General features: G+C 29.2%; 1 protein-coding gene across 1 annotated transcript; it reads left to right on the forward strand.

Moving 5' to 3' along the window:
- The first annotated feature begins 95 nt into the window (after positions 1-95).
- LOC140830634 (probable serine/threonine-protein kinase PBL3) lies at positions 96-4,146 on the forward strand. Its single transcript, XM_073194047.1, has 6 exons — positions 96-474; positions 1,422-1,759; positions 1,850-1,985; positions 2,611-2,747; positions 2,853-2,976; positions 3,280-4,146. Exons 1-6 carry the CDS (start codon positions 417-419, stop codon positions 3,711-3,713), a joined length of 1,227 nt encoding a protein of 408 aa, XP_073050148.1. The 5' UTR covers positions 96-416; the 3' UTR covers positions 3,714-4,146.
- Positions 4,147-15,084: the final 10,938 nt, after the last annotated feature.

The raw sequence follows: 15,084 nt of genomic DNA on the forward strand, positions 1-15,084 counted from the left end.
TTATAGAATATTAAATGATAATTTTATTCATTTATCTACAAATGAGCTCGATTTGTTCGAAGATGAACACCCTGCGAACGCGTCAGCATTAAATAGGAAGGAGTTAACTTAGGTGGGACAGTAGCTAGCTAAGCTACCCAAATTGATTGATGACATGATACCAGTGCAGAATCTATCAACGGCAGTCTACCATTTTAGAATGCCCTTTCGGCCTTTTCCCATTCTTCTTTCTTGAAGCCCTTCTGCAAAAACTATGCCGTTTTCTTAAACAAAAAAAGGCTTGTTCTTTGTAGATTAAAAGAGGGGAGCTTTAATTCAAGCACCGTTCTTGAAAACCCTTTACTTATTTGTGCCTGATTGTTTGGTAGTTTTCTTGATTTCTGTTGAGGACCCTTCCTTTCGTTGCTCTGATTCTTATGGGTAATTGCTTTGGTTCATCCGCTAGGGTTGATGCCTCTCTTAGCACCCCTTCTGGTATTCTACTCTCGTGTTTGCTTATGTATCTGTTCCTATGCTTAGTTGTTCGAGTTTAGGTGGAGAGAATGGAAGCTTTTTTCTGATTAGTTTCTGTGTTATTTTGTTATTGGTTCGAGTTATGATTACCCATGGTCCAACGTTAAACCTTTTTACACGGCAAAGGTGGACTCTTTAGGCTCTCAAATTGGGCTCTGGTTGTAAAATTTTGGCTTTAGGAATGTCTAAGATGAATGCAAAATCTTGCTTTTTGTCGACTCTTTGTTTTATGAGTGCTGAAGGGGAGGAGAAAGTTCTACCTTCTGTAAAGGTGCCATGGTTAGTTTGTATGGACTTGAGCCTATAATTTCCTTTTTAGTTGCATATTTGATATACCTTGCTGCTGCAGGTGTACCTAAAATGTGATTTTTATGTTAGTTAATTTTGTCTACGCCTTAGAGTTATGGCTGTTGCAACAAGAAGCTTCAGTTGTCTTCCATGCTAAATGTTTGGGCTTCATGTGCAGCTTATGTTAAATTTGATTCTGTGGATTTTGGAATTTCATTTCCATTCATTAAATGTGACCATAGACATCCAAAAAATTGGCAAAACTTTATTTATTTTGATGAAGATACAATGACTTCTTAAGGAAACACGGATCTGGGAGAGTAATCAAGGAAAAATGGCAAGTCCACTAAAATTAGCTTGTGCAAGTGCTGTTATAATGTTGTAACCAGTTGACAAGATTTTATGGAATGGATATCTAATTTGACTACTATATATCCGATTACACTATTTTTATAATTCAAGTTTCCACATCAATGTTTGTTTCTGTTAATTAGTACACAATCTACCACTATGTTTAGAAATTATCTTCTTCTATTAATGTAAATTCTTGAAAGGTGTTTGCTTCAAGGGGCTGTAATCAGCTGATCATCTAACCTGCATCATTGTTCTGAATGTACAAGCATCAAGATTTCCCAGCAAAACGGGCAATTCATCATCTCATTTCAACATAAGCATTCCCATTTACAATCGCAAAAGCAGTGTCGAAATCCTTCCTACCCCAAGATCCGAGGCTGAAATACTCTCGTCACCTCACGTGAAGCCCTTCTCATTTAACGAGTTGAGGAATGCAACAAGAAACTTTCGACCTGACAGTCTTCTTGGTGAAGGAGGATTTGGTTATGTTTTCAAAGGATGGATTGATGAGCATACTCTTACCGCCACAAAGCCTGGGTCGGGACTCGTTATTGCTGTCAAGAAGTTGAAGCCTGAAGGTTTCCAAGGCCACAAGGAGTGGTTGGTATGTTTTTCCTTTGTCACTTTTATGGATTTATTTGTAACCGAGTTTTTTATGCATCGATTATTTGACCAGCCTGTTTATGTTTTGCAGACAGAAGTTAATTATCTTGGTCAACTTCGACATGTGAACCTAGTTAAACTTATTGGATACTGCTCTGAGGGTGATAACCGGCTATTGGTTTATGAGTTCATGTCGAAAGGAAGTCTGGAGAATCATTTGTTCAGAAGTACTTTTTGCACTAAAATTAACTTTATCTTCGCCTTTTTACCTCATTTTATTATATATCATTTCATGAAGTCCTTTCTAAAATGATGAAGATATTTTATTGGCTACTTCTATTTATTGGTTGTCATTTTATTGCACATCAACTCTTCAAGTTCTTTTTAAGACAACGAAGATATTTAAAAAGTTATTTCTTGAATTTATTTTCGACCTCTTTAAAACGTCTTCTTATAATTAGTTGCAGTTATGCTCTCTGATTACGTTTGTACTGCAGTATGAGCCTTCTGGTTTCTTTCCTCGTATGCACATTTTGTTTTGAATGACAATGAGAAGATCTTGTGGAAACTCATTTGGTTTCTTTTAGTTTGACATCTTCGCTTGTGCTTATAATCAGCCTTCTTGAAATGTTGGAGTCATTCAGCGACGCTGTGTATATACAGATCCATCAACTCTTTTTATCTTTTTCATTGATTAGCAACCTAGGAGAATGCTAATTTTCCATTTATGTGATCTTGTTATTCCCGATTTGTCATGGGTCGGATGGACATACTCTATATTTTTTTTTTACCAAAAGTTGGTGTGTGGTGTATAAACATGTTGTGGCATTTGAATCCAATTACATGGTGCAGGAGGGCCTCAACCCATTTCATGGGCGACTCGAATGAAGGTTGCGACCGGTGCGGCTAGTGGGCTTTCTTTCTTGCATGAAGCTAGAGAACAAGTGATCTATAGAGATTTTAAGGCTTCTAACATTCTTCTCGATGGGGTATAATTGAAACCTTTTTCTCGTTTTCTGCCAACTTTAATCCAACAGTAAATTTTCTTGTCTCATGTTGTATATCGATTTTACACCAATCAATTCCATTTGCAGGAATTTAGTGCAAAATTATCCGACTTTGGTTTGGCCAAAGCTGGCCCAACCGGTGACAAAACTCATGTATCCACTCAAGTTATGGGAACACATGGCTATGCTGCACCGGAATACGTTGCTACAGGTGAGTTAAAAAATGACACAGCCATTAGCCATCTCCGTTTCCTGAAATGCCTATCCCTATACTATATTAGTATATTGTGTCTTTATTTGTCAACTTTTGGTCTCTTGGAATTTCTCTATAATTTTCTTAAACACAACACGCTTTGTACAACTTTATTGTTTTTGTGTTTTAATTTCTTGATGTGATTTTTTATTTCATAAAATTACTGGTACTTGAATAGTGATTTAATTTTATAATTAATTTTGCCACGTGAAGAATCTTCAAATTATGTTTATTTTTTTTTTTTCCAATTTTCTGGAATAGGCAGACTGTCATCAAAGAGTGATGTGTACAGCTTTGGTGTCGTTTTGCTTGAATTGCTCTCGGGACGTCGTGCTGTCGACAAAACAAAAGTGGGCATCGAGCAAAACTTAGTCGATTGGGCGAGACCTTATATGAGTGACAAGAGAAAGCTGTTCCGGATCATGGACACTAAACTTGAGGGCCAATACCCTCAGAAAGCAGCATACAGTGCAGCTAATATTTGTCTGCAGTGTCTAAGCCCGGACCCAAAAATGAGGCCACGGATGGCAGAGGTTGTAGCTACTCTGGAACAGCTTCAAACTCCAAGAAACGCAACAAGATATTCAGATTCTGAGAATCGAGCTTCTTTTGAGTCTGTTGCTGCCTCGCCATTGGAACTCGGCACTTTGGCTTCTCCATTGCCAAGACATCGAAGGTCTTCTCATGCGAGATGAGGCAGCTTAGTCCACCATCTACCGTAAATTTCTATTCTAAGTCCAAATTTTACTTTTTGTGTCCTTAGTGGATCAATCAATGGATGTATTAACTACCATATCCCCAATTATAATGATATTGTATCCTCTGAGGAATTTCTAGGCATGTCTGTCACTTGGCAAGAGTAACATGAAGCTCAGGATTAGAGGTGGTCATCTTTACCCCTAAATTAAGAAGGGAGTATCTGGTGTAAATGTTCCTTCGGCGGCATCCGAAAGGAAAGAAGAGGGTGGTCTAATTGGGGGATAACGACTGGTTGTGGTACGGGGCGGATTGATTTTTTCAATCTTTTCGACCTTGGTTATGTAAGAACAGCAGTATAGATGATCAAAATTTTCACTTATAAAGATTACAAATGAATCCCTATGAGAGACACATTGCACAAACACTTCCGCATTTTTCTAAAGTGTTGTCCATTACCAAGTAACATTTCGGAACTTCCTAGTTTCGGTGGCTTGCCTCTCTTAACAATATAATTTGTAATGTTATTATTAATTATAATATTGTGAAATATTTTAATATATGTACACATGTTGAGTTTCTCTATTAAGTAGGTCTCTTATACAATGGTATCACAAAACTGTATTCGTGAGACTGGTCAACCAGTTCTATAACTACATATAAGAAATATTTTTCAGTTGAATCATCATGTCAAATATTTTATCATAAATGATACTTTTTCGCTGAAAATAATACTTTAAACATAAAAAATAATAATTTTTCATGGGTCGTATATTGTTAGATCGATTCCTTAGTTTTGGTGATGGCAAATATTGTCTAACTGTTTTAGGATTCAACTGCTATTTTAATGTATTTACACGTCTCGAGCCGGATGTCCAGGACTCAAAGTGGATAGCTTTCTATCCAAGCCTTTATTTGGACTACCTATCATTCAAGTTAGTTGTTCTAAAGTCAAGCTGGATAAACTTCAGTTGTTACCAAGACTCAAGCTGGATTGCTCAAGTTCGTTCAAGTTGCATTTGGTCTTCGGCTAGCATGTATGTGCATCAAGCTATTCATTCTACTTACCATCCGGACAAGTCAAGAAATCTTTTGACCAATCCTACACATCAGCCCATATCTTTCAATAATGTATTTTAATAAGATAAAGACATGTGTATGTTTTCTTCTATTATGAATCAACTTTTCAGAAACGTTAATTGGCATATGTCAATGAGTACAAATTGTGGCTTACTATGAAAGCAGATGAGACAAATGCATATTATTTTTGTGTCGGTTAACAGTACAAGGTGAATATTGAAGGAAATTTGAACTTCGGAAGAAGTTCGCAAAAGTTACCACCATTTATATTTTACACTGACAGAATCAAGAATCACAATGGAAGAACTTTGCAATTTGTCTTAAATAAGACTTCGAGCACTTTTTTTAATCATCAAATATGACTCTATGCTATACGAAGACTCAAATTATTCTCAAAGCTAATGTTAGAGTGTTTGTGCTGAAATGGGTTGCAGCAAGGACTTGTAAAACCAAAGTATTTTAGTAAAATTCTTTTTATTAGAATAATGGGAGACACAATAGGATTTTCCCTTCGAACTTCTATAAAACCTTATGTTATTTACATCACACGTCGTATTATGTTTGTTGCATCTATTTATCTTTACAGGAAGTTAAAAAAACCAAGCCAAAGAGCATATATTATCTCGCTGGTTCCAGCCGGCCATTTCCGCACTTTGAAAAACCATTTTAAAAGTGACCAGTTATGTCTAACTGGTTCAGAAAAGACGTTAATAGCTAAAATCTATTAAGGTCATCTCGAGTTTTCTATAAATGAGTGAGTCTCGTGTGAGACCGTCTCACGAATCATAATCTGTGAGACGAGTCAATCCTACCCATATTCACAATAAAAAGTAATATTCTCAGCATAAAAAGTAATACTTTTCATGGGTGACCCAAATAAGAGATTCGTCTCACAAATACGACCCGTGAGACTGTCTCACACAAGTTTTTGTCTGTACAAATATTAAAAGAATTTATTCATTTGACTTCTAAACTCTATCTTCCATCTTAACAAATATTTTTAACTCAAATCAGCATATATTACACAATAATTTTACTTCAAATCAGCATATATGACAAAATATTTCTTCATAGCATAAATAAAAAAAAATTGACATTTTTCAGTTAAAAAAATACATTTGACATAAAAAATTATATTTTCCATGCATTAGTTCGAAAATTCTTCTCATAAAATTCACTCATGATATACTCTCGAAAAAGATTTTTTTCCCCTATTTATAATAGTTAGTTATAAATTTTAAATTGTATTTAAATATAATCCAAATATTTTATTTGAAAAATTAGAGTTAAACCGATCATCTAAACTAAGTTGGATCGAACCAAATCGAAATCTACGTTTGGTTTGATTTTTAATTTGGTTTTGAATTTATAAAAACGATAGAAATTATTCGCTTCATGATCTTTTGAAAAACCGAAACCATGATGATAAAATAAAAATTAAAAAATGAAAAAAAAATTGACATATGGAGAAGAATTATAGGTCTAAGGAATTATTAGATAATTCAAATCCCAACGTGTGATATCGTGACAATTGGATAATAATACTCTGTTCTAAAAAGCCCGTTCAAGCTTGAAGCTCGATAAAAACGCCCTGCTTTGGAGAAAAGCGGTTAAATTATAGTTGGACCGAATTAAGCGTAATTAAAGCGTTTAATTAAATGTGCTTAAACACAATTAATCACATCGATTTAATTTTAATTTTTTTATTTTGAAGGTATGTCTTTTATTTAAATATAATAAATTAAGTTTATATTTTAGATGTTTATTTTTTATTTTAATTATGCTTAAACATGTCTGATAATGATTTGACAAATATTTAGCATTTTTTAATGTGATCTAGTTGCAAAAACAAATAAAGATTGTAATTTTGAGATTTTTATGCTTTTATAAATATGAGAATTAATGCATCAAACTTAAATTTATAATATTTATGTATGATTTTATCTTTTTATTTGTTTGAGATAATTACAATTACACTAAAGATAAAAACGATTTTTCACGCTTAAGCTTATGCTAATCTCACTCAAGCTTGAAAAACTTGGAGCTCGACATCCGTGCTTCGGGGCACATCACGATTTTTAGAACCTTGATAATACTAAGGCATCAAAAAGGTAAATGTTTGAAGACACTCCACCGACACATTCCATTCATTTACTTGGAATTTGGATGAAATATCCGAAATTTGTTCGTTTTCATGCTTTTAGGTTGCAAATTAAACTAACCAGTTGATTTCGACGAAGATATTTGATTTCAGGAAAGATTTGAAAAATTATTTCCACATGTAATTTAATTTATGTATATTGAAATAAACCACAATTACTATTAAAAAAACATAACTTAATATAACTCACTTGAATTTTGTGCATCTACTCAAGGTAAAGAATTTGAAATCCATCCAAATCACCTTATTTAAATTTTATTTTAATTACTAAACACAAAATGCAGTTTGCATCTTGGTCCAATCAAAAATAGCTGTGGCATTGGGCAGACAAAGAAAATTTAATAATTTTCATAATTTTGTTTGTACATGTAAGACCTTGATATTTTCTTGATAATATTAGGACAAAAACTTGTGTAAGATGGTTTCACGAGTCGTATTTTGTGATACAAATCTTTTATTTGGATCAACCATGAAAAAATATTACTTTTTATGCTAACAATATCACTTTTTATTATGAATATCGGTAGAATTGACCTGTCTCACAGATAAAGATTATTGAGATCGTCTCACAAAAGTAAAAGGTGATTAAAACATGATAATCACTCAACATCTGTAAAAGACACTGATTTCGAAAGAAATTGGAGCCACGGCTATTTAATTTAAAATAATACATAAATTTTTTTTCGGTAAATTAGAGAAAAATACATCTGTGCATGATTTGTTTAAGATTCAGTACCCAACAGAATTTTTTTGTATTTTAGTACTTGACAAAAGACCACCTTAGTTTTTACTACATGTTTAATGTATTTTTACATTTTTACCCTTTTAATTAATAAAAAATATATAAATACTTTTTTTTGTTGGACATTTTCTCTTTCCACTCATTAATCCCGATGCATTTGGATGACATGTATATTTAATTTAAATATTTTTTTATTAAAAAAACAAATTCACAACTAATTGAATTTTTTGAAATACTTAGTTTTGCTTGTGAAATACTTAGTTTCAATTTTAAAATACTTGATTCAGTAAATGAAATACTCAGAATGTTTATTAAAAACTGGATATTCGAATATGCATTTAAAAAAAAACAAATTCGCAACTAATTGAATTTTTTGAAATACTTAGTTTTACTTGTGAAATACTTAATTTAAATTTTAAAATACTTGATTTAGTAAATGAAATACTCAGAATGTGTATTAAAAAACTGGATATTCGAGTATTCATTTAAAAAAAAAACAAGTTCGCAACTAATTGAATTTTTTGAAATACTTAGTTTTACTTATGAAATACTTAATTTAAATATTAAAATACTTGATTTAGTAAATAAAATACTCAGAATGTGTATTAAAAAGCTGGATATTCGAATATGCATTTAAAAAAAAAAAACAAATTTGCAACTAATTGAATTTTTTGAAATACTTAGTTTTACTTGTGAAATACTTAATTTCAATTTTAAAATACTTGATTTAGTAAATGAAATACTCAAAATGTGTATTAAAAAACTGGATATTCGAGTATGCATTTAAAAAAAAAAACAAGTTCGCAACTAATTGAATTTTTTGAAATACTTAGTTTTACCTCAGAATGTGTATTAAAAACTGGATATTCGAATATGCATTTAAAAAAACAAATTCGCAACTAATTGAATTTTTTGAAATACTTAGTTTTACTTGTGAAATACTTACTTTTAATTTTAAAATACTTGATTTAGTAAATGAAATACTCAGAATGTGTATTAAAAACTGGATATTCGAATATTCATTTTAAAAAAAAAAAACAAATTCGCAACTAATTGAATTTTTTGAAATACTTAGTTTTACTTGTAAAATAATTACTTTTAATTTTAAAATACTTGATTTAGTAAATGAAATACTCAGAATGTGTATTAAAAAACTGGATATTCGAATATGCATTTAAAAAAAATCGCAACTAATTGAATTTTTTGAAATACTTAGTTTTACTTATGAAATACTTAATTTTAATTTTAAAATACTTGATTTAGTAAATGAAATAATCAGAATGTGTATTAAAAAACTAGATATTCGAATATGCATTAAAAAAATCCCAACTAATTGACTTTTTTGAAATACTTAGTTTTTCTTATGAAATACTTAATTTTAATTTTAGAATACTTGATTTAGTAAATGAATTACTCAGAATGTGTATTAAAAAACTGGATATTGGAATATCCAACGCAAGTTCACCAAATGCTCGCATTTCCATCCAAGATCCATTTGTATGACATGTTCATTTCATTTAATTATTTTTTTTATTGTTAAAAAAACAAATTCGCAACTAAGCATTGAATTTTTTCAAGTACTTAGTTTTACTTGCGAAATACCTAATTTCGATTTTAAAATAGTTGATTTGGTAAATAAGATACTCAGAATGGATATTAAAATACTGGAAATTCGAATATGCAACGTAAGTTCACCAAATGCTCGCATTCTATCCAAGATGCATTTGGATGACATGTTCATTTTATTTAGATATTTTCTTTATTTTTTTAAAAAAAAATTCGCAACCAAGCATTGAACATTTTGAAGTACTTACTTTTATTTGCGAAATACCAAATTTCAATTTTAAATACTTTATTTGCTAATTGAGATACTCATAAAAGTTAATAAAATAATGGATATTCTAGTAGACAATGTAAGTTCACCAAGTGCTCGCATTTCTATCCAAAATGCATTTAGATTACATGTACTTTTCATTTAAATATATTTTTTTAATTTTTAAAAGAAAAAGAAATTCGCAATTAAGCATTGAATTTTTTGAAGTACTTAATTTTACTTGCCAAATACTTAATTTCAATTTTAAAATACTTAATTTGTTAAATGAAATATTTAGAATGCTGTATTAAAATACTGAATATTCGAATATGTAACGTAAGTTCACCAAATTCTCGCATCTCCATCCAAAATGCATTTGGATGACATGTTCATTTCATTTTAAAATACTTGATTTGGTAAATGAAATACTCAGAATGTTGTATTAAAATACTTGATATTCGAATATGCAACGTAAGTTCACCAAATGCTCGCATTTCCATCCAAGATGCATTTGGATGACATGTTCATTTCATTTAATTATTTTTTTATTGTTAAAAAATAAATTCGTAACTAAGCATTGAACTTTTTGAAGTACTTAGTTTTACTTGCGAAATATCTAATTTCAATTTTAAAATACTTGATTTGGTAAATGAGATACTCAGAATGAGTATTAAAATACTGGATATTCGAATATGCGACGTAAGTTCACCAAGTGTTAGTCTTTCCTCGGAAGATACATTTGGATGACATATTCTTCTCATGTGATATCTATTTTGTAAAAAAAAAATATCAAATTCCCAACTAAGCATGAAACTTTTAAAATACTTAGTTTACTTGATAAGTACCTAATTTTAGTTTCAAAATACTTGATTTTATAAATGAGATACTTAAAATAGATAATAAAATACTGGATATTCGAATATGCATTATGATGCAATTTCAATGCAAATGAAATTTTAACAAATACATTGCTCATCACTTCTCATGAAATAAAAATAACAATTTATTTCGGTATACAAATAAAGAACTTAGTTTTACTCCGGGACAAGTATGCTACTATATTTTTGTTAAAAGTAAGTGCTTATTTTGATCTACAAACAACTTACTCTTACTCCACGATCAGTAATGAACTGTTTCATTTCTTTAAATGACATTAATAAGTATTCTAATGAATCTTAGTTGAAAAAACCAATCATGACTAAATTTACGTTGCATATTCGAATATCCAATATTCTATCACATATTATGAGTATCTCATTTACCAAATCAAGTATTTTAAAATTAAAATTAGGTATTTCGCAAGTAAATTAGGTATTATTCTCAGTTATTCAATTTTTAGCAGCGATACTTCAGATGATTGTTTACTACTACGATTATTAAATAAAAACTCAATGAAATGGTTCAAGGATTAAATGATGAAATAAATAAGCTAGAATGATTGATTAAAGTTCAATTGAGAAATGAATTTATTGAGAATCTCGGTTCACATACCTCTCGCTAATCTACTTAATTCGTTCGACAATGATCTATGCTTTCGACGAGATTTCATATCCAATTGAACACGCCCTCTCAAGCTATGCCAAACTAATTCAACTCAGTGAAGTAATTAAATCTCTTTAATTATTTATCAATGGTGAATTGCATGTCGTTTTATTAAATCCACTAGCTTTCGACCTACTGAACTATGACTATCGACGTATATCCGACTTCATATTTCTCTGTAAATTGTAAATCCACGGATTAAGTTACTCGTTCCTATCACGAGATATTCTCTCGAAGAACATTGTCCGGAAATCTTTAAATCTTCGCTCTAAGCCTTTTTTCTTTTTCAAAGCTTTTTGGCTGCTGAAAAGTCCTTGAACATGTCATCCAAATGCATATTGGATGGAAACGTGAGTACTTGGTGAACTTACTTTACATATTCGAATATCCAGTATTTTAATACTCATTATGAGTATCTCATTTACCAAATCAAGTATTTTAAAACTGAAATTAATTATTTCGCAAGTAAAACTAAGTACTTGAAAAAGTTCAATGCTTAGTTGCGAATTTGTTTTTCTTTTAAAATAAAAAAAATATTTAAATGAAATGTACATGTCATCCAAATGGATCTTGGATGGAAATGCGAGTACTTGGTGAACTTACATTGCCTACTAGAATATCCAGTATTTTAACACACATTCTGAGTATCTCATTTACCAAATCAAGTATTTTAAAATGAAATGAACATGTCATCCAAATGCATCTTGGAAGAAAATGCGAGCATTTGGTGAACTTACGTTACATATTCGATATCCAGTATTTTAATACAACATTCTAATTATTTCATTTACCAAATCAAGTATTTTAAAATTTAAATTAGGTATTTGGCAAGTAAAACTAAGTGCTTCAAAAAGTTCAATGCTTGGTTGCGAATTTGTTTTTCTTTTAAAAATTAAAAAAAATTATTTAAATGAAATGTACATGTAATCTAAATGCATCTTGGATAGAAATGAGAGCTCTTGGTGAACTTACATTGCCTACTAGAATATCCAGTATTTTATTAACTTTTATTAGTATCTCAATTACCAAATCAAGTATTTAAAATTGAAATTAGGTATTTCACAAATAAAAGTAAGTATTTCAAAATGTTCATTGCTTAGTTGCGATTTTTTTCAAAAAAAAATAAAGAAAATTTCTAAATAAAATGAACATGTCATCCAAATGCATCTTGGATAGAATGCGAGCATTTGGTGAACTTACGTTGCATATTCGAATTTCCAGTATTTTAATACTCATTCTAAGTATCTCATTTACCAAATCAACTATTTTAAAATCGAAATTAGGTATTTCGCAAGTAAAACTAAGTACTAAATCAAGTATTTTAAAATTAAAATTAAGTATTTCATAAGAAAAACTAAGTATTTCAAAAAAATCAATTAGTTGGGATTTTTTTTAATGCATATTCGAATATCTAGTTTTTTAATACACATTCTGATTATTTCATTTACTAAATCAAGTATTTTAAAATTAAAATTAAGTATTTCATAAGTAAAACTAAGTATTTCAAAAAATTCAATTAGTTGCGATTTTTTTTAAATGCATATTCGAATATCCAGTTTTTTAATACACATTCCGAGTATTTCATTTACTAAATCAAGTATTTTAAAATTAAAATTAATTATTTCACAAGTAAAACTAAGTATTTCAAAAAATTCAATTAGTTGCGAATTTGTTTTTTTTAAAATGAATATTCGAATATCCAGTTTTTAATACACATTCTGAGTATTTCATTTACTAAATCAATTATTTTAAAATTAAAAGTAAGTATTTCACAAGTAAAACTAAGTATTTCAAAAAATTCAATTAGTTACGAATTTGTTTTTTTTTTAAATGAATATTCGAATATCCAGCTTTTTAATACACATTCTGAGGTAAAACTAAGTATTTCAAAAAATTAAATTAGTTGCGAACTTGTTTTTTTTATATGCATACTCGAATATCCAGTTTTTTAATACACATTCTGAGTATTTCATTTACTAAATCAAGTATTTTAAAATTGAAATTAAGTATTTCACAAGTAAAACTAAGTATTTCAAAAAATTCAATTAGTTGCGAATTTGTTTTTTTTAATGCATGTTCGAATATCCAGCTTTTTAATACACATTCCGAGTATTTCATTTACTAAATCAAGTATTTTAATATTTAAATCAAGTATTTCAGAAGTAAAACTAAGTATTTCAAAAAAATCAATTAGTTGCGAACTTGTGTTTTTTTTAAATGAATACTCGAATATCCAGTTATTTAATACACATTCTGAGTATTTCATTTACTAAATCAAGTATTTTAAAATTTAAATTAAGTATTTCACAAGTAAAACTAAGTATTTCAAAAAATTCAATTAGTTGCGAATTTGTTTTTTTTTTAAATGCGTATTCGAATATCCAGTTTTTAATAAACATTCTGAGTATTTCATTTACTGAATCAAGTATTTTAAAATTGAAATTAAGTATTTTACAATCAAAACTAAGTATTTCAAAAAATTCAATTAGTTGTGAATTTGTTTTTTTAATAAAAAAAAATTTAAATTAAATATACATGTCATCCAAATGCATCGGGATTGATGAGTGGAAAGAGAAAATGTCCAACAAAAATAAGTATTTATATATTTTTTATTAATTAAAAGGGTAAAAATGTCAAAATACATTAAACATGTAGTAAAAACTAAGGTGGTCTTTTGTCAGGTACTAAAATACAAAAAAATTCTGTTGGATACTGAATCTTAAACAAATCATGCACAGATGTATTTTTCTTTAATTTACCTTTTTTTTAATACTACCTTCCAAAATTCGATAGGCTACCTTGAATATTCCATTCGTACGGACAACAACTGTCTGATATTAATAAAATTAAAAATCCCCTTAAAAAAAAAAATCTATTTATTACAAGCTGAAAATATCATTTATTGAACTGTATCTTTAACAAAACATTTGGATACCAACTTTAAGATTATATCTTTCTATAAACAAAAATTTTCACGACAGAAAATCATAAATTTTACTTCTTCTTGGGATTTTATATACCACACATTGTAGATGATTTATTTTTAATTTTGTAATTTATAATATATTTATTATTTGATTTAGGACTTTATTTAGAATGTGATTAATTAAATATCCTATAAAAGGGTTGCATTTTTTCTTATTATCATTATGGAAGTGCTATGGGGAAGATTATTTTACATTACTTTTATATATCATTTTTCCGACGTGAATTCGTTTACGTGTATGTATACATACGCACGATTATACGTGTGATTATATTTGTAAAATTTAGTAAGAAATAAAAATTATGGAACATAAATTGAAACCATATATATCATATAAAAAGTAGGTCTTTGTGAGACGGTCTCAAGAATCTTTATCTGTGAGACGGATCAACTCTAACGATATTCAAATAAAAAAGTAATACTTTTAGCATAAAAAAATAATATTTTTTCATAGATGACCCAAATAAAAAAGTTGTCTCACAAAATACGACATGTGAGACCGTCTCACAGAAATTTTTTTTTATATAAACTTGTAACTTTCACAAATCAAAATAAAGCAAGATTTGACATCAATATCAGCTGGTTCCACTCTCACGTGCTCCATCAGCTGGCGAAAGGTTCCAATATTGCATGCAAGTCCCACTCGTCAGAAATAAATTCCTTAAATTCAGAATTAAATGATTCTCAAATAAATGAAACTTTATTGTATATTGACGAAAAATCAATTTGCATTAAATGGTCGACAAAAGAAAAAATTCTCATAAATTTCCGAAATCCTCGTATAATCTTTCATACATTGTAGTGTTTAAATAAATTAAATTCATCCTTCAATTTTTTAAGTTTCTAAATTCGTAGAAACTTATGTTAAATTAAACTTATGTGGTTGAGATATATAAGAAAGTATTCAATTGTTCAAAAGAAACTCAATTAACTCTTCACATTTGAGCTGTCATTTTTCTGAATTTTGCATATTTTCAAGAAAAGTTTAAACCTAGCAAAAAGGAAACGAAATTATCGGAAAATAAAGTCCCACTTTAATAATTTCA

Source organism: Primulina eburnea, chromosome 4 (assembly GCF_022965805.1).
Source record: "Primulina eburnea isolate SZY01 chromosome 4, ASM2296580v1, whole genome shotgun sequence".
Taxonomy (NCBI): domain Eukaryota; kingdom Viridiplantae; phylum Streptophyta; class Magnoliopsida; order Lamiales; family Gesneriaceae; genus Primulina; species Primulina eburnea.

Coding starts and splice junctions, on each gene's coding strand:
- LOC140830634 (XM_073194047.1), top strand. CDS start 417: ATGGGTAATTGCTTTGGTTCATCCGCTAGGGTTGATGCCTCTCTTAGC. Junction 475..1,421: donor CTCTCTTAGCACCCCTTCTG/GTATTCTACTCT, acceptor TGAATGTACAAG/CATCAAGATTTCCCAGCAAA. Junction 2,977..3,279: donor ACCGGAATACGTTGCTACAG/GTGAGTTAAAAA, acceptor TTTCTGGAATAG/GCAGACTGTCATCAAAGAGT.